This window comes from Heteronotia binoei, chromosome 6, assembly GCF_032191835.1.
Source record: "Heteronotia binoei isolate CCM8104 ecotype False Entrance Well chromosome 6, APGP_CSIRO_Hbin_v1, whole genome shotgun sequence".
Lineage (NCBI taxonomy): Eukaryota > Metazoa > Chordata > Lepidosauria > Squamata > Gekkonidae > Heteronotia > Heteronotia binoei.
Genome location: NC_083228.1, coordinates 7764581 through 7788606, shown reverse-complemented (window position 1 = coordinate 7788606; position 24026 = coordinate 7764581). Strand labels below are relative to the sequence as shown.

At 49.0% G+C, this 24026-nt stretch overlaps 1 protein-coding gene across 1 annotated transcript; it reads right to left on the bottom strand.

Annotated features, from left to right (window-relative positions):
- Window positions 1-2874: 2874 nt before the first annotated feature.
- MSMB (microseminoprotein beta) lies at window positions 2875-11754 on the bottom strand. Its single transcript, XM_060240971.1, has 4 exons — window positions 11716-11754; window positions 11508-11595; window positions 7203-7305; window positions 2875-3004 (listed from the first exon to the last, which is right to left on the bottom strand). The coding sequence occupies exons 1-4, from the start codon at window positions 11752-11754 to the stop codon at window positions 2875-2877; spliced, it is 360 nt and encodes a 119-aa protein (XP_060096954.1).
- Between the last annotated feature and the right edge of the window lie 12272 nt (window positions 11755-24026).

The window sequence follows — 24026 nt, the reverse complement described above, 5'->3', positions numbered from 1 at the left end:
CGTGTATTTTGGCACTCTACTTGTGCTTTGGCGTTCTACTCGTAATGACTTGCTTGGCATTTTGCCTTTAACTCTGAGACTGAGTTCTCTTGTAAATTGCGATTTTGTAATGGTTTGTCCTCAATTATATTTAGTAAAGTGCATTAGTGCTTAGTACTTTGGGGTCACTATAACCTTGGGTTGTGTATAGAAATTTGTCAAGTGTCCTCTCTCTCTCTCTCTAGTTCTCATCCACCAGGTGAGGCCTGGAGATCTCCCAAGATTACAACTGATCTCCAGACTCAAGAGACTAGCTCCCCTGGAGGAAACGGCTTCTTTGGGTTGAAATTAAATCAATAGAGTTTCTGGCTCAACATTAGGAAAAACTTCCTGACCATTAGAGCGGTTCCTCAGTGGAACAGGCTTCCTCGGGAGGTGGTGGGCTCTCCTTCCTTGGAGGTTTTTAAACAGAGGCTAGATGGCCATCTGACAGCAATGAAGATCCTGTGAATTTAGGGGGAGGTGTTTGTGAGTTTCCTTCATTGTGCAGGGGGCTGGACTACATAACCCTAGAGGTCCCTTCTATGATTCTATGATTCTACGATTTTATCGGTTCTAACCCGACTACTCAGCAATTTCATTGCATGCCCACGAGTTCTTGTATTGTGAGAAAGGGAGAAAAGTACTTCTTTCTCTACCTTCTCTATCCCATGCACAATCTTGTAAACCTCTATCATGTCACCCCTCAGTCGACATTTCTCTAAGCTAATGAGCACCAAGGGGCAGAAAGGAAACTGGAGGAGGGGAAGAAGTGGGATTTCCTGTCCCCTGTGTGTCTTGGTGCCCGCCCCCAGCATAGACATGCAACTGTTATTCCAGGAACCTGGCAGACTTCATTTTTTTTCCTTATGGAAATCATTCATTAAGCATGCAAAGTAGGATTACCAGATGTCCTCATTTGGGGTCTTTTAAAAAACTGATTAAAATGTTTTCGTTTTGGATTGGAAATAGGGTTGCCAAGTCCAATTCAAGAAATATCTGGGGACTTTGGGGGTGGAGCCAGGAGCAAGGGTGTGACAAACATAATTGAACTCCAGAGTTGTGGCCATCACATTTAAAAGGACCGCACACCTTTTAAATGCCTTCCCTCCATTGGAAATAATGAAGGATAGGGGCACCTTCTTTTGGGGCTCATAGAATTGGACTCCCCATCCAAACTTTTTGAAACTTGGGGGGGGGTGTTTTGGGGAGAGGCACTGGATGCTATGCTGAAAATTTGCCTCTACCTCAAAAGACAGCCTCCCCAGAGCTCCAGATACCCATGGATCAATTCTCCATTATACCCTATGGGAATCGGTCTCCATAGGGAATAATGCTGTTCCCAGCAGACATATCCCTCCCCCCCACACTTTCTGATGATTCTGAAGCGGCGGGAGGGTCTCCAAACCAGGGGAATCCCCTGCCCCCACCTGGGGATTGGAAACCCTAATTGGAAAGTTAGGAATATTCCTCGTTCATAGCAATTCTCACAGCTTCGATAGGAGGGGCATCGAAAAGGAGCGTTCTCAGAGTGACTGCTTGCTTGAAGTAGTCAGTTGGGAAATGGGTCCTTTTTTTGCTTTTCGAAATATGGAACATTGTTTAAAGGGAAATAACAGTCCAGTATATAATAATGTTTCAGAATTTATTAGATTGTACCACCTAAAATACTATCAAAGATTTCAGGTTTTCACGGCTGGTAACATCATTAGGGTTTGTAGACTCTTTCGGGATCAAGTGCCGTGTTCTACTGGAGAAAGTTTTCCTTCCAGACGTTTCGTTCTCAGCTGCGGAGAACATCCTCAGTGGCGTTGCAGCCGGAGCAGGCGCTCAGACCTTCTTGGCTGCTGTGCATTGAATGGGGCCAGGGCTGCTGGAGAGCTGCTATTTGTAGGCTGGTGGGGGTGTGATGAAAGAGCAATAGGTTTGTGGGTGTGCCCATTGTTTGGTGGGGCTTCCTGGAAGGGTAGTGATAAGGAAACTGGCTGTTGAATGTGACCATTGTTCTGTGTTAATTGCTGGGAAGAAGAAGAAGAAGAAGAAGATATTGGATTTATATCCCGCCCTCCACTCCGAAGAGTCTCAGAGCGGCTCACAATCTCCTTTACCTTCCTCCCCCACAACAAACACCCTGTGAGGTGGGTGGGGCTGGAGAGGGCTCTCACAGCAGCTGCCCTTTCAAGGACAACCTCTGTGATAACTATGGCTGACCCAAGGCCATTCCAGCAGGTGCAAGTGGAGGAGTGGGGAATCAAACCCGGTTCTCCCAGATAAGAGTCCGCACACTTAACCACTACACCAAACTGGCTGGAAGGGGTTAAGGGGTTTGGAAGGGGTTGGAAGATAAGGAAGATGGTTGTTGACTGTGCTGATTGTTCTGTGGAATTTGCTGGTTGTTCTGAGACTTTCTGCAATTTATAGTCTGTAGGGTGTTTTGCAGAGCTGGGTACCAAGATTGGTGGATGAAAATGCCTTCTAAAATACTGTTCCATACAAGTTGCAGTTCAACATCCAAAGGATTTCAGACCATCAGCAGGCTCCGCGGGCCTGAAATATCCAATATCTTGGGAATCGGCTGAGGTGAAAAGATGAAGCAATCTGCCGTGGCAGTTCCACCTCTTCAAGAGGAAAAAAAACCCCACCAAGTGATAACTGCAACCTTCATTTGGCAAATGGGCCAAGCCCATCCTTGGTCATACAGACCCACAGAGGCAGTAACAGAGAAGATTGGGGAACCCATCCAGCCAGCTGAGAAAGGAGGAGATCAGCCTGTGATCCTGCTGTTAATGCTGAAGAACCATTCCCCTTGGGGGGGGGGCTCCTCCTTGCCCCGCCACGATGTAGAAACCTTCGGTGCTATCCGACCGCGGAAAAGACCCTGCAGAATGCCGAAGGGTTGTTTTTCTTCACCACGCGGATCGAGCAGGTGGGCTTGTGGAACATGGGGATGCATTTCTCCCTGTTGTACTTGGTAGGCGTGAGCACTCTATAAAAGGGAGGAAGACAGTCAAGCCATGTGACAGAGATGAGGACTAGCCGCTAAACTAATATTAAAAACATGGTGTTTACCGAGGGTCCCTCGTGTGTGCGGCGCGATGACGTCACGCGGAAGTGACGTCATTGTGTGGTGGCCACTCTAGGCGTTTCTGGGAAAACTCTTATGATTTTCCAGGACACTCTAACCATTTGGGAGGGGAAAACTCTATGGTACCTATTGTACCATAGAGTATTTCCTCCCAGATGGCTAGACCATCCGGGAAAACCATAGAGTTTTCCTGAAAACGCCTAGAGCGGCCGGCACGCAACGTTGCCGGTGCGATGACATAACTTCCGCGTGACGTCATCACGCCAGCAATATCAGGGGAGGTTCTGCCTGCCGGCCCAATGTGGGCTGGCGGGTTGGGAACCTCCTGTGCAGGGGAAGCCTTGCCCAGACCGGGGGCTTGGCAGCCCTGTGTTTACCCTTTCCAATGGCAAAGGCCTGAATCAAGAGTTCTCACTTTGCTTCAGTGGGAAGCACTGTGGATACCCCCACTTTGGATACTTCACTGTCTATAGGAGGGCCACTTTTATCCATCGCAGAGGGAAGAAGGGATGGTATAGCCCAGGGGTGGCCAAACTATCTTTCACATATATTGTGTGGCTCTTGACACCCCCACTGTCCTGTCCACCAGCTTGGAGGCGGCATTTATCTTCCCCAAGCCAAGCTAGCCAGCGGCTTGGAGAATGCATTTGAAGTTACCTTCTTTCCATCTCTCCCTCCCCCCATTTATTTGCTTTCCTTCCTTCCTTGAGGCTCTCAAACAGTTGATGTTATACAGCCAAATCTTGTCAGATCTTGGAAGCAAAGCTGTGTCAGTATTTGGAAGGGGCTGGGGTGGAATTTTAGCCAAATCTTGTCAGATCTTGGAAGCAAAGCTGTGTCAGTATTTGGAAGGGACCGGGGTGGAATTCTAGCAGGAGCGCCTTTGCATATTAGGCCACACACCCTGATGTAGCCAATCCTCCTGGAGCTTACAAGGCTCTTTTTTGTAAGCTCCAGGAGAACTGGCTCCATCAGGGGTGTGTGGCCTAATATGCAAAGGAGCTCCTGCTAGAATTCCACCCCTGGAAGTAACACCACCAAGGAAAACTCTGCAGAGGAAGGCAATGGCCAGCCACCTCTGCTTCTCACTTGCCTTAAAAGCCCCTTGCTGGGATCACCATAAGTCTTGGATGGGAGACCACCAAGGAAAACTCTGCAGAGGAAGGCAACGGCCAGCCACCTCTGCTTCTCACTTGCCTTAAAAGCCCCTTGCTGGGATCACCATAAGTCTTGGATGGGAGACAACCAAGGAAAACTCTGCAGAGGAAGGCAACGGCCAGCCACCTCTGCTTCTCACTTCCCTTAAAAGCCCCTCAAGTCACTAATTGGTTGTGACTTGATCACTCACACGTATGTATTTAATTGTCTCTGCTCCTATAAGATGAAATGAACATCCATGATAAATAGGCATTAGTCGGCGTTCGGTTAGCAGGTGAGCATGGTGGAGAACATGGTAGAGAACGGTTAGCATGGTAGAGAACAGTGAGAGCTCTTGATTTGGAGCTCTGCGATGTCAAATATATATTTAAATACAGAAAGAAAGTCATCTCACTGCATATGAGCAGGATACATGTTTCCTTTCTATATGCTTAGTTAGATTTTGCATTGGGGATATTACATTATTATTTGCATTGTATATGGAACTGGTTTGTGCCTAGGCAGCTACGTCACTGGCAATTCATAACATTATTACATTACCTTATAAACAGTTATCTACTTGTCATTTATCATTTGTGGTCTCATGTGACATTTTCATACTTCTGTTTTGCTGCCTTCTGTACGTCGTCATTTGATCCTTTGGTTCAAAACGGTTTCCTCTTTTGGGTTTTGGTTCAGACAAAAAGAACTACCTCTTCACAGATGCCTTGTTTGGAGCCCCCACCTCACCCCACCCCTTCAAGGTTATCAGAAAGCAAGCCGGGAGGCGGTGTGGCGGGAGAGCCTCCATTATGCTCTATGAAGAGTGGCCCCCATAGGGTATAATGAAGAATCGATCTATCGGTATCTGGGGCTCTGGGGAGGGTTGTTTTTTGAGCTAGAGGCACCAATTTTTCAGCATAGCATTTGGTGCTTCTTCTAACCACCCCCCTCCATTTTTCAAAGATCCTCCGTTATTTCCCATGAAGGGAAGGCATTTAAAAGGGGCACGGTCCCTTTAAATGTGATGGCCAGAACTCCCTTTTGAGTTTAATTATGCTTGTCACATCTTTGCTCCTGGCTCCACCCGCAAAGTCCCCTGAGTCGGACCTGAGACCCCTCGCTCATGATACAAGAGGGAAACTATGTTCAAGTTGATGTAGGACCAAAAAAGGAGCTTTACAATCAAGATCAATTTGCACAAAGGCCTGAGAATGTTTACGAGGCCCCCTAGAGTCTAGGCTTGTGCCTGTTCACATGCATATGTGCTGAGTAATGTTGCCATGCCTTCTGGATTTGGTCCAGAAAAAACAGATGCAAGCTGATCAGAGCCCATGCACCAGAAATAGCGCCCCGTTGGGGACTCCTGCACTATTTGCAGCGGGAAAATTCATTTTATTTTTGGAGAATGCACAAACTTGTTCTGGAGAAACTGGAATGGGCAAATGCATAACCTCATTTCTATAAGATGATGATAAGACATAAGACAACGTAAGAACATAAGAGAAGCCATGTTGGATCAGGCCAGTGGCCCATCCAGTCCAACACTCTGTGTCACCGAAGAACATAAGAGAAGCCATGTTGGATCAGGCCAATGGCCCTTCCAGTCCAATACTCTGTGTCACATAAGAACATAAGAGAAGCCATGTTGGATCAGGCCAGTGGCCCATCCAGTCCAACACTCTGTGTCACAGAAGAACATAAGAGAAGCCATGTTGGATCAGGCCAGTGGCCCATCCAGTCCAACACTCTGTGTCACAGAAGAACATAAGGGAAGCCATGTTGGATCAGGCCAATGGTCCATCCAGTCCAACACACTGTGTCACACGGTGGCCAAAAAACCCAGGTGCCATCAGGAGGTCCATCAGTGGAGCCAGAACACTAGAAGCCCTCCCACTGTGCCCTCCACAAGCACCAAGAATACAGAGCATCACTGCCCCAGACAGAGTTCCAACAATACACTGTGGCTACTGATGAACCTCTGCTCCATATGTTTATCCAAACCCCTCTTGAAGCTGTCTATGCTTGCAGCCACCACCATTTCCTGTGGCAGTGAATTCCACGTGTTAATCACCCTTTGGGTGAAGAAGTACTTCCTTTTATTTGTTCTAACCCGACTGCTCAGCAATTTCGTTGAGTATATTGAAGGAGATCATAATATATTAGGAAGGCAGGGCTGCAGTCTTCCAGGTGATACCGGGAGATCTTCCAACAGGCCCCAGAGGACAGTTCCTCTGGAGAAAATGGTTGCTTTGCAAGATGGACTCTGGCATTTTACCCCACTAAACTCTCCCCACCCCTTCTTCTAACTTTGCCCTAACCAGGCTCCACCTCAAAACCTCCAGGCACTTTCCCACCTGGAGTGGCAACTTAATTGGGAGGAAGGGCTGACATTCAGAAACACTAGGGTTGCCAAGTCCAATTCAAGAAATATCTGGGGACTTTGGGGGTGGAGCCAGGAGACTTTGGGGGTGGAGCCAGGAGACACTGGGGGCGGAGCCAGGAGCAAGGGTATGACAAGCATAATTGAGCTCCAAGGGAGTTCTGGCCATCACATTTAAAGGGACAGCACACCTTTTAGAATGCCTTCCTTCCATAGAAAATAATGAAGGATAGGGGCACCTTCTTTTAGGGCTCATAGAATTGGACCCCCTGGTCCAATCGTTTTGAAACTTGGGAGGTATCTTGGGGAGAGGCACTAGATGCTATACTGAAAATTTGGCGCCTCTACCCCAAAAAACAGCCCCCCCCCAGAGCCCCTGACACCCGCGGATCAATTCCCCATAATTCCCTATGGGAATCGTTCCTGGAGGTGCATAATGGCTATGGGGGTGGAGCTTCCCCCGCCGGCCAGCTGGCTGGGGGAGGGGGGAAGCCTGTAAAACCAGGGGATCCCATGCTGGGACCTGGGGATTGGGAAGCCTAAGAAACACTGGAGCCAGCCTTGCAGGCGGGAGCTTACCGGCTGCAGCAAACCATTGCTTCTGGTTTGCATTCACACCTTTCACAGTTGTTGGTTCTCCATACTGTGTGAACATGGTGCAGCTTTCCACGTTTAATGCAACCTGAAACATACGGAACAACCAACAGTTTATGGCTGGACTGATTCCATCAATAGACGAGAGAGAGAGAGAGAGAGAGATGCAAATCTCAGAGCTGCTCTACAGTTCACTGTACTATGCCCGATTGCCCAGCACATCTGTTGGCAGCTGCATCCACACGACATTTTTTCCCATGTGTAGACAGCAGGAAGCCCCTGCTGTCTTTAGGAGCCTCCTCAAAATGTCCTGGCAAAGTACAGTTGCGAACCCCCAGGTCTGGGTTGGGAAATATTTGCAGACTTTGGGGGTGGAGCTGGGAGAGGGTGGGGTTTGGGGAGGGGAGGGGCCTCAGCGGGGTCCAATGCGCTAGAGAGCCAGTTTGGTGTAGTAGTTAAGTGTGCGGACTCTTATCTGGGAGAACCGGGTTTGATTCCCCACTCCTCCACTTGCACCTGCTGGAATGGCCTTGGGTTAGCCATAGCCCTGGCAGAGGTTGTCCTTGAAAGGGCAGCTGCCGTAAGAGCTCTCTTAGCCCCACCCACCTCACAGGGTGTCTGTTGTGGGGGAGGAAGGTAAAGGAGATTGTGAGCCACTCTGAGTCTCTTCAGAGTGGAGGGCGGGATATAAATCCAATATCTTCTTCTTCTAGAGCCCAGCTTTCAAAGCAGCCTTTTTTCTCCGGGGGAGCTGATCTCTGCCAGCTGGAGATCAGTTGAAAAAGCGGGAGATCTCCAGATCCCACCTGGAGGCTGGCAACCCTGTGCCCCAGGTCAGGCCTGGAGATCTCCAGACCACAACAATCCCTTCCCCCCCAGAGAAAATGACTGCTTTGTGGAGGGATGAAGTTATATACCTGTGATAGGGTTGCCAGCCTCCAGTTGGAAAGTGGGAACAGAGCCCAAAGGCATCCACGAAAAACCAGCCTCAAATATGAAAAAAAATTGTCTAATTTATCAAATTATTACAAAACAGAAGTGCAATCAAAATTTCACCCAAAACCATTTATCACAGAAGTTCATATTCTTTGCAGCAGAGGTCCGTGAGAGAAATTGGCCTAGCCGTGAATTAAGAGTGCAACGCTCCACAACGTCTTTCTGCCAGTGGTGGTGCAGGGACAATGAGCAGCACAGCACAAGATTGCAGCAGGGAGGCGCATATGGCCCTGTTTCAAATGAGGCTTCTACAAGCTCCATCCAGGATCTTGGTTGGCTTTCTGGCCAGGGTTCTTCATGGGGTCTTTTAGGTCCTACCTCTGGCCACTGCATAGGGTTGCCACGTCCAATTCACGAAATATCTGGGGACTTTGGGGGTGGAGCCAGGGGACTTTGGGGGTGGAGCCAGGAGATATTGGGGGTGGAGCCAAGATCAAGGCTGTGACAAGCATAATTGAACTCCAAAGGGAGTTCTGGCCATCACATTTAAAGGGACAGCACGCCTTTTCAGTTCCTTCCTTCCATAGGAAATAACGGATAGGGGCACCTTCTTTTGGCGCTCATAGAATTGGACTCCCTGGTCCAATCTTTTTGAAACTTGGGGGGTATTTTGGGGAGAGGCACAAGACGCTATACTGAAAATTTGGTGCCTCTACCCCAAAAAACAGCCCCCCCGGAGCCCCAGATACCCGCGGATCAATTCTCCATGATTTTCTATGGGAATAAATCTCCCTAGGGAATAGCAGAGTTCCCAGCAGACATTTCCCTCCCCTCCCCCTGCTTTCTGACGACCCTGAAGCGGGGGGAGGGCCTCCAAACCGGGGGATCCCCTGCCCCCACCTGGGGATTGGCAACCCTACCACTGCACCCTTCCTGTGGGGCAGTGCAGAAACTATACTGCCAGGGTCTGGGTTTTCAGCTACTTGCTTCAGCCTTGCCTAGCAATGCCACCTTCCAGATCTCAGAGAGCCTTGGTTTTCCCAAAGCCATCGAGTCCACCAGCAAGCCGAGCTAGCAGCTACCTTCCTGTGGCGATCTTGCGCTGTGCTGCTCCATTCCACGTTACTCTTTTGGTTGCTGTAACCTCCAATTGGTTTGGAGGACCTCCCCCCACTTCAGGGTTATCACAAACCGGGGGGGAGGAGAGGGAAATGACTGCTGAACACTCCATTATATTCTATGGAGACCGGTCCCCATAGGGCACAATGGAGAAATGATCTGAAGTTTCATCTGCAGTAGCTTCCCTCTGACCTCTGGTGGTCAGAGTGGAAAATGCAGTTAAGAATATAATGTGAGAAGAACCCTGCTGGATCAGTGGTCCATCCACTCCAGCATCCTGTCTCACAGAGAAGAGGCCACCCAGTTCCTCTGGAAATCCACCAACAGGTCTTCCCTCATGCTGACTGTCTCTGAAGGGGGAGCTTCCTTTAGTCGCCATGGCTCATAGCCACTGAGAGACCTGGCCTCCGTCGGTTTATTACATCTTCTGGGAAGCAAACGCCACATTTTAATCACTTGTAAAAAGAAGCGTTTCTTCTGCTGTGAGAGAGATCAGGCTGGAAGAGGAAAGGCTCTGTTCTGGTTACTCGGGGCTTCGATGACCGATCTGGCACTTTCCCTTCCTTGGTAAAACAGGGAATGCGTGGATCCAACCTTTTTGAGGCTGCGGACACTTTGAATTGGATCCAGAGAGTAACCGGCAGCCGGCGCAGCTGCTGCAGAATCGGAGTAATATGAGCCAGCCATGATGGTCAGCAACCAAAGCGTTTCCAAGGCTAGCCCTAAATACAGCAAATTGCAGTAGTCCAATCTGAAGGTGGCCATTGGATGGGTCAATGTGGCAAAGTATGACCCGGTCAAATTGGGAGCCAGGTGGCAAGCCTGGGGTAGGTGAGAAAATGCTGGCCAGGAACTCCTTTGCATATTGGGTCACATGTCCCTGAGGTAGCCAATCCTCCAAGAGTTTACAGGGCTCTTCGTACAGGGCCTTCTGTAAGCCCCAGGTGGATTGGCTACATCAGGGGTGTGTGGCCTAATATGCAAAGGAGCTTCTGCTACAAAAAAAGCCCTGCCGTGGATACTTGTTTATCCAGTGACAGTGCAGAATCCAACCACACCCCGAGACTCTGTCCAGAATCTACAGGTCTCAGCTGGACACCATCCAGTCTTGAGAGTGACCCTCCAGTTAGCATCTCAGTCTTTCCCAGCCACATGACTTCTGTCTGAGATGGAGACAACTTCAGCCAGCTCCCCCTTCACCAGGGGACTACCACATCCATGCACTGCGGCAGTGCTGAGAGCCCTGCTGCCAGCCGTTTATCCTAACAGCCGAATGTCATCAATATATTGCTGGCACCCAACTCCAAACCTCCTGATGATCTCAGCAAGAGGGTCATATTTATGTTAATTAGCATCAGAGAGAGGGTTGAGCCCTGGGGGACCCCACAATTCAGGTCTTGTTGGGAAGACCTCTTCTCCCTGAAAGCGACCTTCTGAGATTTTCCTTGGAGGAATGAGGAGAACCAACTAAGGCAGTGCCCCTTACTCCCAGGGAGGCAAGGTGGTGGGTCAGGACCAAACGGTCAACTGTATCAGCCACTGATGGATCTAGAAGGATCAACAGGGCTGGCATCCCTGTAACGTACTCGAGGCGGAGACGAGAGTAGGGCAACATGGTTTATTAGGAGCACGTTGCAAGAGAGGGAGCACGCGGGCCGGGTCCCGCTTATATACAATCCCGGGTACTGCCTACTGGGTTGGTCGGGCCAATCCAGCCCCTTTAAACTTCCCGCCACAGCTGTAGATAGGCGGGGACAGGCTCCCGGCGCTGGGGCTCCTGGGACTGCCCAGTTGCCCCCCCGTCGGGTCGCATGACATTTCTTGATACACTACAATCCCTTTATCCAGATGTCTCTGGAGACCATCACTCCAAGCGACCAGTGCTGTCTCATTCTCAAAGCCAGTGGTTAAGTGCGCGGACTCTTATCTGGGAGAACCAGGTTTGACTCCCCCCTCCTCCACGTGCACCTGCTGGAATGGCCTTGGGTCAGCCATAGCTCTGGCAGAGCTGTCCTTGAAAGGGAAGCTGCTGTGAGAGCTCTCTCAGCCCCACCCACCTCACAGGGTGTCTGTTGTGGATAAAGGAGATTGTAAGCTGCTCTGAGACTCTGCGATTCAGGGTGGAGGGCAGGGTATAAATCGACAGTCTTCTTCTTCTTGAGGGACTGGTCTTTCATTCAGACTGGCCTTTCTAGGCAAGGCATCACTCAAACATGGAATTAAAAAAAATCTTACCATTTTCACTTACGGGCGTTCTCGAGCACTGAGCATCACAGAGGGGCCAGAAGAGGGCCAGAATCGAGAAAGAGAGCAGCAGGGGTCTCTGCCCAAAGGAAAGAGGGAAACTCAGTGGGACATTATTTCAGGCGGTTCTCCATTTCCAATAAATTATCAACCCTGGCTTGTGAAGATGCGTGCGGCGACTGAAATCACAGCCCCTCACCATCCTATGTCGAATGAGGCCATTGAAAAGCGATTGCATCTTTCAAAACACCTCTGAATTGTGTTACCCTTTGATTACAGCAATTACAGAATATAAAATATGCTAACATCTTAAATTATTATTAAGAATCAATACATTGCTATGGCAGGACTTAATGTTAAATGTCGTAATCAGGCCTCAGATTCAGTGGGAGCTCACAGCTCCTGAACCTTTCTGAGGGTTCCACCTCCTCCTTCTGAGAGTTCCACATTCATTGAATAGTAGGTGCAGCTGCATAACAATCCCTGGAGGAGCTCCACCACCTATTTTTCTACAAAAAGACCCCTGGAAGTAATACTATTGCGTTGAATGCTTATATAAAATGGTTCTTTTAATCCCTTTTACTCCTAAACGCTTGATTGATGTGATTGTAACACTTAAAGGTGCACTGAGTTTGAGAGAGAAAGTATCTTTGAAAAAAAAATGTTAATTTGCATTTTAAATGTTATAGGTTGACTAAGATTTTTGATCGTCCTTGTAACCAGGGCTCATTTTTGTAGAAAAAAAGAGGTGCCGGAGCTCATTAGCACAGCTCATTTGCATATGCCACACACCTCTGACATCACCAAAAGGGGGACTCAATTATATCAGCTCAGCATCCACTTTAAAAGATTTCTTGGATTAGAATTGTCATCATAAAACCTGACTCCTCCATACTTTTAAAATGACTTTTTCCTATGTGGCCGCTGGGGCATGATGGAGATTCCCATCTGTCTACTTTATCTGTTTGGGTTATTTTCCCATTTTTTGTGGGGGAAAATATTAGAAAGTTTGTCAAATCTTAAAGGTGAAGGTAAAGGTAGTCCCCTGTGCAAGCACCAGTCGTTTCCGAATCTGGGGTGACGTTGCTTTCACAACATTTTCATGGCAGACTTTTTACAGGGTGGTTTGCCATTGCCTTCCCCAGTCATCTACACTCCCCCCCTGCAAGCTGGGGACTCCTTTGACCGACCTCAGAAGGATGGAAGGCTGAGTCAATCTGGAGCCAGCTACCTGAACCCAGCTTCCGCTGGGATCAAACTCAGGTCACGAGCAGAGAGCTCAGACTGCAGGACTGCAGTCAAATCTAAGAGTTCAACAAAATTCTCACGGGGAGTTTGAACAATGGAGCCCAGAAGCAAGTATTGGGTGGGGTGGGGTGGAGATGCTAAGAAGTCCCGGGTCACTACACAGAGGCAGGCGATGGCAATCCACCTCTGAATGTCTCTTGCCTTGAAAACCCTACAGGGCCCCCCATGACTTGACAGCACTTTACACACATGCAGTTCTTCATAGGACTGCAACCATACTGTGCTATTAGCCACAGTGTGTGTGTATATATACAATTTTTTGCCACTGTGTGACACAGAGTGTTGGACTGGATGGGCCATTGGCCTGATCCAACATGGCTTCTCTTATGTTCTTATGTTCTTATACTTGGAAATGTGCCACGCTGAAACCAGTGGGCCTTAGAAATTAGCACAGCTTCTAAGGAAGCATAGCTGTTAAGAGAAGCTGACACAGATCACCGCACAAAATACCAAGATTATTAGGGTTGCCAAGTCCAATTCAAGAAATATCTGGGGACTTTGGGGGTGGAGCCAGGAGACTTTGGGGGTGGAACCAGGAGACTTTGGGGTGGAGCCAGGAACAAGGGTGTGACAAACATAATTGAACTCCAAGGGAGTTCTGGCCATCACATTTAAAGGGATGGCACACCTTTTCAATTCCTTCCTTCCATAGGAAATAATGAAGGATAGGGGCACCTTCTTTTGGGGCTCATAGAATTGGACTCCCTGGTCCAAACTTTTTGAAACTTGGGGGGTATTTTGGGGAGAGGCACTAGATGCTATACTGAAAATTCTGTGCCTCTACTCCAAATAACAGCCCCCCCAGAGCCCCAGATAACAGCGGATCTGTTATCTCCCTAGGGAATAATAGAGTTCCCAGCAGACATTTCCCTCCCCCCCCCTGCTTTCTGACAACCCTGAAGCGGGGGGAGGGCCTCCAAACCGGGGGATCCCCTGCCCCCACCTGGGGACTGGCAACCCTAAAGATTGTACAGACACTCACCATCTCAGAAGCATTCCGGGGTTGTGCAAGCTTCTGATGTTCTGCAAAAAGTGCTCTGTGGGTTATATAGTAGGTGCGAACAATAGCCTAAGTGGCTGAGAGCAGATCCTGACAATGGGCAGCCGATCTCATTTGTCTCTTCTTGCCTGGAAGGTGAGGCTTTCAGTATTATTTCTGGACCTGAATAGGGCAGCGGAAGATCCTGAGAACTGATTGCTTACGTGAACTTCAAAATATTTCAGGCAGCTGCTAGAGTCACCCCGGGGATCTCTCAGGAGATTTCGATTCAGGAGTCCGTGTGTTAGCAAGCCTCCAAAGAGAATTCCCAAAAGAAAAGGTACATGTTAAACATGGAGGTAGGGTTGCCAAGTCCAATTCAAGAAATCTCTGGGGACTTTGAGGGTGGAGCCAGGAGATACTTGGGTGGAGCTAGGAGCAAGGGTCCTAGCTCCACCCCAGTGGAAGCAGGGGGAGGGGGGGAAACGGAAGCGGGGGGGAGGGGGGGAAACAGCGCCAAGGAGCGTGGTGAGCCACCCCATCTCGGAGGAGCAGCTAAGGTGAACCGGAGAAGAGGCGGCAGCTGAGCAGCGGCGTCGCCCGCTCTGCCTCTGAGGTAAAATCAGAGAAGGGGAGGGTGGAGGCAGGCCAGGAGCGTGGCGAGCCGTGAATCTGGGTCCTTCTAGGACCCGGACTCGCGGCTTGCCACGCTCCTGGCCTACCTCCACCCTCCCCTCTCCTTCTCTGATTTCACCTCAGAGGCGGAGCGGGCAACGCCGCTGCGCTGCCGCCGCCTCTTCTCCGGTCCACCTTAGCTGCTCCTCCGAGATGGGGTGGCTCGCCACGCTCCTTGGCGCCATTTCCCTCCTCCCCCCGCTTCCGTTTTTTTTAGAGTGGGGGAAGAGGCTGTAAATCCTGGGGTCCCCCGCCAAAGCGGGAGGGTTGGGAAGCCTACATGGAGGCCTGTGTTCCACTGCCCTGCCACAATCCTTTCAAGGCTGGAACAGGCTGTGCAACACAAGTCTGAGTGGTCTCTTGAAGATGTTTTGTTGTGTGTCACGGATAAAACGTAATTTCTGCCGCTTCTAGGAATCCGTCAATGAAGGAGGCCCCTTCTAGGATCGTGGACTCAAGCGCACGTGGAATAAATGAAAAGGGATTGATGGATGACGCTGTACCACTGCCAGCGTGCTTTCCAGGCTGCTTTGGAAAACAAACACACACCGTAAATGCTTTATTGTTAAATTGCTGTAATTACGACAATCGGTTCCATTGCACTTTGAACGTGCCGTTCCTGGACATGTTTGCCCCGGCGATGCCACTAGGGTTGCCAATCCCCAGGTGGGGGCAGGGGATCCCCCGGTTTGGAGACCCTCCCCCCCGCTTCAGGGTCATCAGAAAGCAGGGAGAGGGGAGGGAAATGTCTGCTGGGGACTCTATTATTCCCTAGGGAGATTTATTCCCATAGAAAATCATGGAGAATTGATCCGCGGGTATCTGGGGCTCTGGGGGGGCTGTTTTCTGGGGTAGAGGCACCAAATTTTCAGTATAGCATCTAGTGCCTCTCCCCAAAATACCCCCCAAGTTTCAAAAAGATTGGACCAGGGGGCCCAATTTTATGAGCCCCAAAAGAAGGTGCCCCTATCCTTCATTATTTCCTATGGAAAGAAGGCACTGAAAAGGTGTGCCGTCCCTTTCAATGTGATGGCCCGAACTCCCTTTGGAGTTTAATTATGCTTGTCACAGCCTTGATCTTGGCTCCACCCCCAAAGTCTCCCGGCTCCACCCCCTAAGTCCCCAGATATTTCTTGAATTGGACTTGGCAACCCTAGATGCCACCCTTTTCACTGTGCTGCTTGCTTGCAGAACTCTGCTTGTCTCTGGGCCTCCCATGCTTGGCTTGCCTTTGCATTAAGGGAAAGGCTGTGGCTCCATGGTAGATCAACATATGAATATATGAAGCTGCCTTATACTGAATCAGACCCTTGGTCTATCAAAGTCAGTATTGTCTACTCAGACTGGCAGCGGCTCTCTGCTCTCTATCCTCTCTGCTTGGCTTGCCAAAGGTCCCAGGTTCAATCGCTGGCATTTCCAGTGGAAAAAATCATAGAATCATAGAGTTGGAAGGGACCTCCAGGGTCATCTAGTCCAACCCCCTGCACAATGCAGGAAACTCACAATTAAAAAGGTTAAGGTAGTCCCCTGTGCAAGCACCAGTCGTTTTCGACTCTGGGGTGATGTTGCTTTCGCGACGTTTTCATGGCAGACTTTTTATGGGGTGGTTTGTCATTGCCCTCCCCAGACTTCCACACTTCCCCCCCCCCCCAGAAAGCTGGGTACTCATTTTACCAACCTTGGAAGGATGGAAGGCTGAGTCAACGTGGAGCCGGCTACCTGAACCAGCTTCCGACTGCAGTACTGCAGCTTTACCACTCTGCACCACGGGGCTCTAACTCACAAACACCTCCCCCTAAATCCACAGGATCCTCACTGCTGTCAGATGGCCTTCCAGCCTCTGTTGAAAAACCTCCAAAGAAGGAGAGCCCACCACCTCCCGAGGAAGCCTGTTCCACTGAGGAATCGCTCTAACGGTCAGGAAGTTCTTCTTAATGTTGAGCCGGAAACGCTTTTGATTTCATTCCAACCTGTTGGTTCTGGTCCGACCTTCTGGGGCCACAGAAAACAATTCCACCCCATCCTCTATAGGACAGCCCTTCAAGGACTTGATGGAGAAACTACTTTGTACCACCTGCACCCCCTTCCCCATTGAAGCAGGGCAGTGGATGGGGCAGAAAGGGTGGGTGGTAGATGCCCAAGCAGATGGGGTAAGGAGATGCACTGGCAAGTTCCAGATGAAGGTGGGCATCCGTGTTGATCTGAAGCAACAGAACAAAGTTAGAGTCCGGTGGCACCAACCAAGCACACTTCATCGGACTCAGGAACAGCTCTGGGCCTCTGGCATCAGGATGCTGTTGTCAGGAATAGGTTCCTGACAAGCAGGCCTCAGATTCAGTGGGAACTCACAGGAGCGCAGTTCCTGCACCTTTCTGAGAGTTCCCCCTCCTCCTTCTGAGAGTTCCACCTCCTTGTCCATTGAAGAGTATGTGCAGCTGCATAACAATCCCTGGATGAGCTCCACCACCTATTTTTCTACAAAATGGCCATAGTGGGGGATGGTACTATTACTTGTTCCCTTTGCTCATTAACAACTCATCCTGTTGCAAATGTATTTGTATCCAAGGGTAACCTTGTAGAAAAAGAGGTGCCGGAGCTCATTAGCACAACTCATTTGCATGCGCCACACATCCCTGATAGCAGCCTCAGCATCTACCTTAAAATGCTTCCTGAATTATAATTGTCATAAGAAAACCTCACTCCCATCAGACTTTTAAAATTATTCTGTCTTATGCGGCCACGGTGGCATGAGGAAGATTTCCATCTGTCTGCTTTACAGGTTTTGGTTATTTTCCCATTTTTGGTGGGGAAAAATGTTAGAAAGTTTGTCAAATCTTAGAGTCAGGGCTTTTTTTGCAACAGGAACTCTTTTGCATATTAGGCCACACACCCTGATGTAGCCAATCCTCCTGGAGCTTTCAGTAGGCCCTGTACGAAGAGCCCTGTAAGCTCCTGGAGAATTGGCTACATCAGGGCTGTGTGGCCTAATATGCAGAGGAGTTCCTGCTACAAAAAAAGCCCTGCTTAGAGTTCAGCAAAATTTTCATAGGGGGTTGAACAATGGAGCCCAAAAGGAAGTATTTGAGGGAGGGGTAAGAAAGAAAGAGCACAATAAAATTTAGAGTTTTATTGAGGCCTGTTTGTATCCATGTGATGTACTAACCCCATGTTATAAATGTATTCATGACTATTAACATTCATTGCATTTCTTAAACATTTAGCACTTGGTTTGTAGTGGGATGTTCCCGGTTTGCAGGTGAAAAAGGAGTGTGAGGAGACAGTTCTCATCCGGTCTCTCTGGCAACGCTAATATGGACCAACTGAACTGGGATGATCCTGTGGAATGTGACCTTGATGGAAGTGACACTGAGGCCTGAGAAAAGACTTTATGATAATTAATTAGAAAGACTTTGGCGGGCACGGGAAAAAGGGGAGCTGTTATTTCAGGAGGTATAATTACTAAGGAAAGCAAGCCCCGTGGCGCAGAGTGGTAAAGCTGCAGTACTGCAGTCCAAACTTCCTTCTCATGACCCGAGTTTGATCCCGGCAGAAACTGGGTTCAGGTAGCCGGCTCAGGTTTGACTCAGCCTTCCATCCTTCCGAGGTTGGTAAAATGAGTACTCAGCTTGCTGGGGAGAAAGTGTAGATGACTGGGGAAGGCAATGGCAAACCATCCTGTAAAAAGTCTGCTGTGAAGATGTGATGCGATGTCACCCCAGAGTTGAAACGACTGGTGCTTGCACAGGGGACTACCTTTACCTTTTTAATTACTGGGGTACTGCCCATCCACATTAGCCTGGCAAGACAAAAGTCTTGTGCTTGCATGCTGATTATGGTTGCTATCTGATTTATTAATAAAGCTTCTTTGGCATCTACTCATGGAGTCTGATGATAGTATCTGGGCAGAACCTTATAACTGTGTGGTAGGGTACCCCTGAGAGCCAGTTTGGTGTAGTGGTTAAGTGTGCGGACCCTTATCTAGCAGAACCGGGTTTGATTCCCCACTCCTCCACTTGCACCTGCTGGAATGGCCTTGGGTCAGCCATAGCTCTTGTAGGAGTTATCCTTGAAAGGGCAGCTGCTGTAAGAGCTCTCTCAGCCCCACCTACCTCACAGGGTGTCTGTTGTAGCGGGGGGGGGAGGTAAAAGGAGATTGTGACTGCTCTGAGATTCAGAGAATAGGGTGGGATATAAATCCAATATCTTCTTCTTGCTTGGATTGTGACTCTGTGCTTTGAGATCAGTTCTTTTAAGCTTACAATGCCAGTGACACTGACTTCTGCTGGGCATGCTGCACATTGTAACTGGTAGTGCTGGGCTACCCCCCGATTTCTTGTGACTGCTTTGAGTTCAGTCCTTTTAAGCTTGCAAGTGCCACAGCGGCACTGGGTTTTGCTGGGCATTCTGTACACTGAATTGGTTGTGCTTGGCTTAAAAAGTGCCCCCCCTTCAGTTTGTACTGCAGGGATTCCCTGGTTTGACATTAGTTCTCTTTTACTCCCATTGCTACAGTGGCACTGAGTTCTGCTGGGCATTCCGTACACAGAAGTGGTTGTGCTGGGCTTGCAACCCCCCTTGCTTGGATTGCGATTCTGTATTTCACATCAGTCCCATGGAGCTGGCATTGCCCTAACAGCACTGGGTTCTGCTGGGCCATAACTCAGACCCTGGAAACCCAATTCTCACCAAACTTGAAAGGCAGGTAGCAGAGACTCAGCCAGAGACCCCCTGTGAGTTTGGCATCTTTAGACTGCTGGGGGGGCACAAAACTCACAAGCTAAACAGGTTGTGAGTTTAGCAGAACGCGGCGGCTAGATTGCTGTTGGGGCTCCCAATGTGAGGTCACATACAGCCTGGGCTGCGCGAACTGCACTGGCTGCCAGTTGTATACCGGATTCGTTACAAAGTGCTGGTTATCACCTTTAAAGCCCTATATGGTCGAGGACCTGCCTACCTTAGGGACCGTCTCTCCCCGTATGAACCCCAGAGAGCACTGAGGTCAGCTGGGAAAAACCTGCTGAACGTCCCCGGGCCGAGAGAGGTGAAGTTGCACAGCACCTGCAACCGAGCTTTCTCTACTATGGCTCCACGCCTGTGGAACCAACTTCCAGAAGAAATGTGGGCCCTGCGGGACCTTGAACAGTTCCGCAGGGCCTGCAAGACTACCCTCTTCCGGTTGGCCTTCACCGAATAAGAGGGAACCTGCTAAAGAACTTGCCATCATAAACGTAAATGTAATCATAGCACCAGTATATATGTTACTAATTTTTATTAATTTTAGAATTTTAACTAGAATTTTAATTAAACTGTTAATGTAGTAGTTTTATTGATTGTATAATTAATGTATGAAATGTTGTTAGCCGCCCTGAGCCTGCTCCGGCGGGGAGAGCGGGATACAAATAAAAGTTGTTGTTGTTGTTGTTTGTTTATCCTCTAAAAGTTTGTGATGGCTTGTGGTTTGTGAATGAGGCACACTGTGAATTGTCACGAACCACATTTTCCTGATTCTTGCCTATCCCTGCTAACCAAGGTGGACTGTTTATCTTCCAAGTTCTGGCCAGCTTGGGCCATGCAGGTTAGGGCAGCTCAGGAAGAGGACAGTCTTAAGTCCAGGGTTTGGTGAGGCTGGGAAAAGTCGCCCATTAAGACTTTGGAAAATGGGCGTGTAAGAAAAGATAGGCAGAATGCTGCTATCAGGTTATTTGACCAGCTTATGAAAAAGCTGGTAACAGTGAAACGTGATAAAAAGCTGGCGATCACGCGGGGATGCATTTTGCCTTCCCAGCCGACATCTGAGGTTTGTCTCCGGACAAGAGGAGAAATTGGGAGTGATACCCGTTGAAGACTGAAACAAGTTTTGTCAGAGTCACTCAGTGGAATGGACATTTTGTTAATGGGACTTTTTAACCTTTTTTGATACTATGTGTGAATTTGTATGAATTTATGGATGCTTGTGCACTTATAGAATGAAATATTTTTCTTATTCTTTATTAAGAGAGCCAGTTTGGTGTAGTGGTTAAGTGTGCGGACTCTTATCTGGGAGAACCGGGTTTGATTCCCCACTCCTCCACTTGCACCTGCTAGCATGGCCTTGGGTCAGCCAGAGCTCTGGCAGAGGTTGTCCTTGAAAGGGCAGCTGCTGGGAGAGCCCTCTCCAGCCCCACCCACCTCACAGGGTGTCTGTTGTGGGGGAGGAAGGGAAAGGAGATTGTGAGCCGCTCTGAGACTCTTCGGAGTGGAGGGCGGGATATAAATCCAATATCTTCATCTACCTCACAGGGTGTCTGTTGTGGGGGAGGAAGGGAAAGGAGATTGTGAGCCGCTCTGAGACTCTTCGGAGTGGAGGGCAGGATATAAATCCAATATCTTCATCTACCTCACAGGGTGTCTGTTGTGGGGGAGGGAGATAAAGGAGATTGTGAGCCGCTCTGAGACTCTTCGGAGTGGAGGGCGGGATATAAATCCAATATCTTCATCTACCTCACAGGGTGTCTGTTGTGGGGGAGGAAAGGAAAGGAGATTGTGAGCCGCTCTGAGACTCTTCGGAGTGGAGGGCGGGATATAAATCCAATATCTTCATCTACCTCACAGGGTGTCTGTTGTGGGGGAGGAAGGGAAAGGAGATTGTGAGCCGCTCTGAGACTCTTTGGAGTGGAGGGCAGGATATAAATCCAATATCTTCATCTACCTCACAGGGTGTCTGTTGTGGGGGACGAAGGGAAAGGAGATTGTGAGCCGCTCTGAGACTCTTCGGAGTGGAGGGCAGGATATAAATCCAATATCTTCATCTACCTCACAGGGTGTCTGTTGTGGGGGAGGAAGGTAAAGGAGATTGTGAGCCGCTCTGAGACTCTTCGGAGTGGAGGGCGGGATATAAATCCAATATCTTCTTCTTCATCATCTTCTGTATGATTTTTGGACACCGTGGCTTTTTGGCTGCTAAATGTGCTAGCGGAGACAGGACCAAGGAGAACTTTGCACAGGTTTACAAAGTGCAGCCAGAAGCTGAGAGGGAGGGGAAACACCAAAGACATTTTTGGACATGTTTTTCCCACTGCCTACCTACACTTTCTTTAATCTCACAACACGAGAAGGGCCTTTACCTTAGCAAGGAGTATGTCCCTGCCATCTGCAGTAGTAGAGGGGAGGTATGAAGAAGACTGCAGTTATACCCTGCCCTTCCCTCTGAATCATAGAGTGACTTACGATCTCCTATATCTTCTCCCCCCACAACAGACACCCTGTGAGGTGGGTGGGGCTGAGAGCTCTCACAGCAACTTCCCTTTCAAGGACAACTCCTGCGATAGCTCTGGCTGACCCAAGGCCATTCCAGCAGGTGCAAGTGGAGGAGTGGGGAATCAACCCCGGTTCTCCCAGATAAGAGTCCACGCACTTAACCACTACACCAAACTGGGACTCATTATGCACAGGCTCTGTTCCTGTTCCCAGCCTGAAATAGATTATGTGGAGCATATATTCTTTAATCGTTCTCTTCATACAGCGAGCCAAAGGGAAATTATCTGCCCGCTGTTGGAAAGGTTCCCTGGCAGATCAAATAAACTCAATTATCTTCTGTCAGATAGGAACCACCCGACAACAGGACAGGTGACTACGTTCTGTTCCCAGGCTTATAAAGAATGCAAAAAGTGAGACAAATAGGCTGAACTGTAAATCTTTTAACAAATTTTAAATTGACTTTTTAAAATAGTTTAAAGGGTTAAATAATAACATTTTAAATTCTTTTTTTTTTACTGTTATAAGTCATCAATTCTGAACATGCAGATTCTTTGTGGGACTTTTTATATGGTACTTTTAAGGTTGTTCTAGCTGACTAAGATGTTCTGGTCAATGACTGTAATAATAAATTGAAACGAACTGCCATGTTTTAAAAGATCCGGGAGCCTGACGGTAAAATGCCAGGCCACTGGATCGTGGGTGTTCTACGTAAACTCCAGCAATGGAGCGCTTGAACGGAAGCTTCACTTTGGGCTCAGGGTGTGTTAGCTGTGACTTGATCTTACTCACTGAATTTCATCTGAGACAAATGTTTCAACCTCACACCTGGGACAATGGTGAGATTCTGTAGCTTGCCTTTGTCTAGGATTGGCACCGGAAAGGCTCAGGCCCGTTCATTCTCACTCATTCAATGGACAATTGCTTCCGTCAGGAACACAGTGTCTTGGCCCTCCTATGGCTGGCCTGGTTCCGCCTGAGGGCAGATCATTGTTGACTTTGCCACCTGCAGAGGTGAAAGCAGTGGCAAACCTTCAGAGTCCCGTCCTGGGGAGTTGGAGAGCCATTTCCCGCTTGCCCAGCCTGGAGAGAGAGAGCTCAGCCACCACCTCTTCCTTGCTCCTGTTAGCCTGGCCAGCTTGGCAATTAGTGGGTGTGGCCATTCGGGCCTTAAAGGGCCTAGACCAGGGGTGGCCAAACTGTGGCTTGGTTTATAGCACCATAATGTTAACGCAATTCCAGCTGGTTTGACGGCAGGAGGTGTGGTCAAATATGCAAATGAGTCCCTGCTGGTTTTCCCCACAAAAAGTCCAGCCTGAAACAATGGTGCCAGCAGGGGGTGTGGCCTAATATGCAAATGAGTTAATGCTGGCTTTCCCCCCGACAAAAAAGCCCCATGCGAAACAATAGTGACATCAGGGGGTGTGGCCTAATATGCAAATGAGTTCCTGCTGGGCTTTTTCTGCAAAAAAGGTCCTGATCAGGATGATGTCACAAGGTTGTCTGAGGCTTTGAATATTTTCTCCTGACCAGGGAAGCTACAATTGGCAACTCCAGCTGCGGGAATTCCAGGAGATCTGGGGGCGCAGCCTGGGAAGGGCACGTTTGGTGGGGAAAGGGGGGCATCCACATAGCATAAGGCCACACCAAAGCAGCCATTTCCTCCAGGGGAACCAATCTTGGTTGCTTGGAGATCAATCGCAATAGCAGGAGACCACCAGGCCCAACCTGGAGGTTGGCAACCCTAGAATCATTCGAGTCCAGTAGCGCCTTAGCAACTAACATGATTTTCAGGGTTTGCGCTTTTGAGAGTCCCACCTCCGAGGGAGGGAGCTGGGACTTTCAGCAGCTTCTACACTGATCTCACTGCAGTTCCTCTTCCGGGGGAACTGATTTCTGTAGTCTGGAAATCTCTGACAATTCCGGGAGAACTCCATCCTCCACCTGGAAGTTACAATCCTAGAAGAAAAAGAAGAGATTGGATTTATATCCTGCTCTATACACTGAATCTCAGAGCCTCCGAGTGGTCACAATCTCCTTGACGTCCCCCCCCCCCCAACAGACACCCTGTGAGGTGGGTGGGGCTGAGAGAGCTCTTATAGCAGCTGCCCTTTCAAGGACAACTCCTACGAGAGCTATGCCTGACCCAAGGCCATTCCTATACAATAGTACCGTGAGAATTAACGACAGCAAGCTCTAATCATATATAAATCCATTCCCAAATTCACTTAGACTATTATTATACAGTACATAAGTCACAAATACATAATAAATATTACAAATCGCAATGGGAATAACATAACCAAATGTCCCAA

Bases quoted from the DNA above. Each gene is read 5' to 3' on its own strand.
- MSMB (XM_060240971.1), bottom strand. From the start codon at position 11,754: ATGCAATCGCTTTTCAATGGCCTCATTCGACATAGGATG. The intron at 11,596-11,715 runs GTGAGGGGCTGT...TCCTTTGGGCAG, and splicing joins GCCTCATTCGACATAGGATG to AGACCCCTGCTGCTCTCTTT. The intron at 3,005-7,202 runs GTAAGCTCCCGC...TCCCTTTTATAG, and splicing joins GCAATGGTTTGCTGCAGCCG to AGTGCTCACGCCTACCAAGT.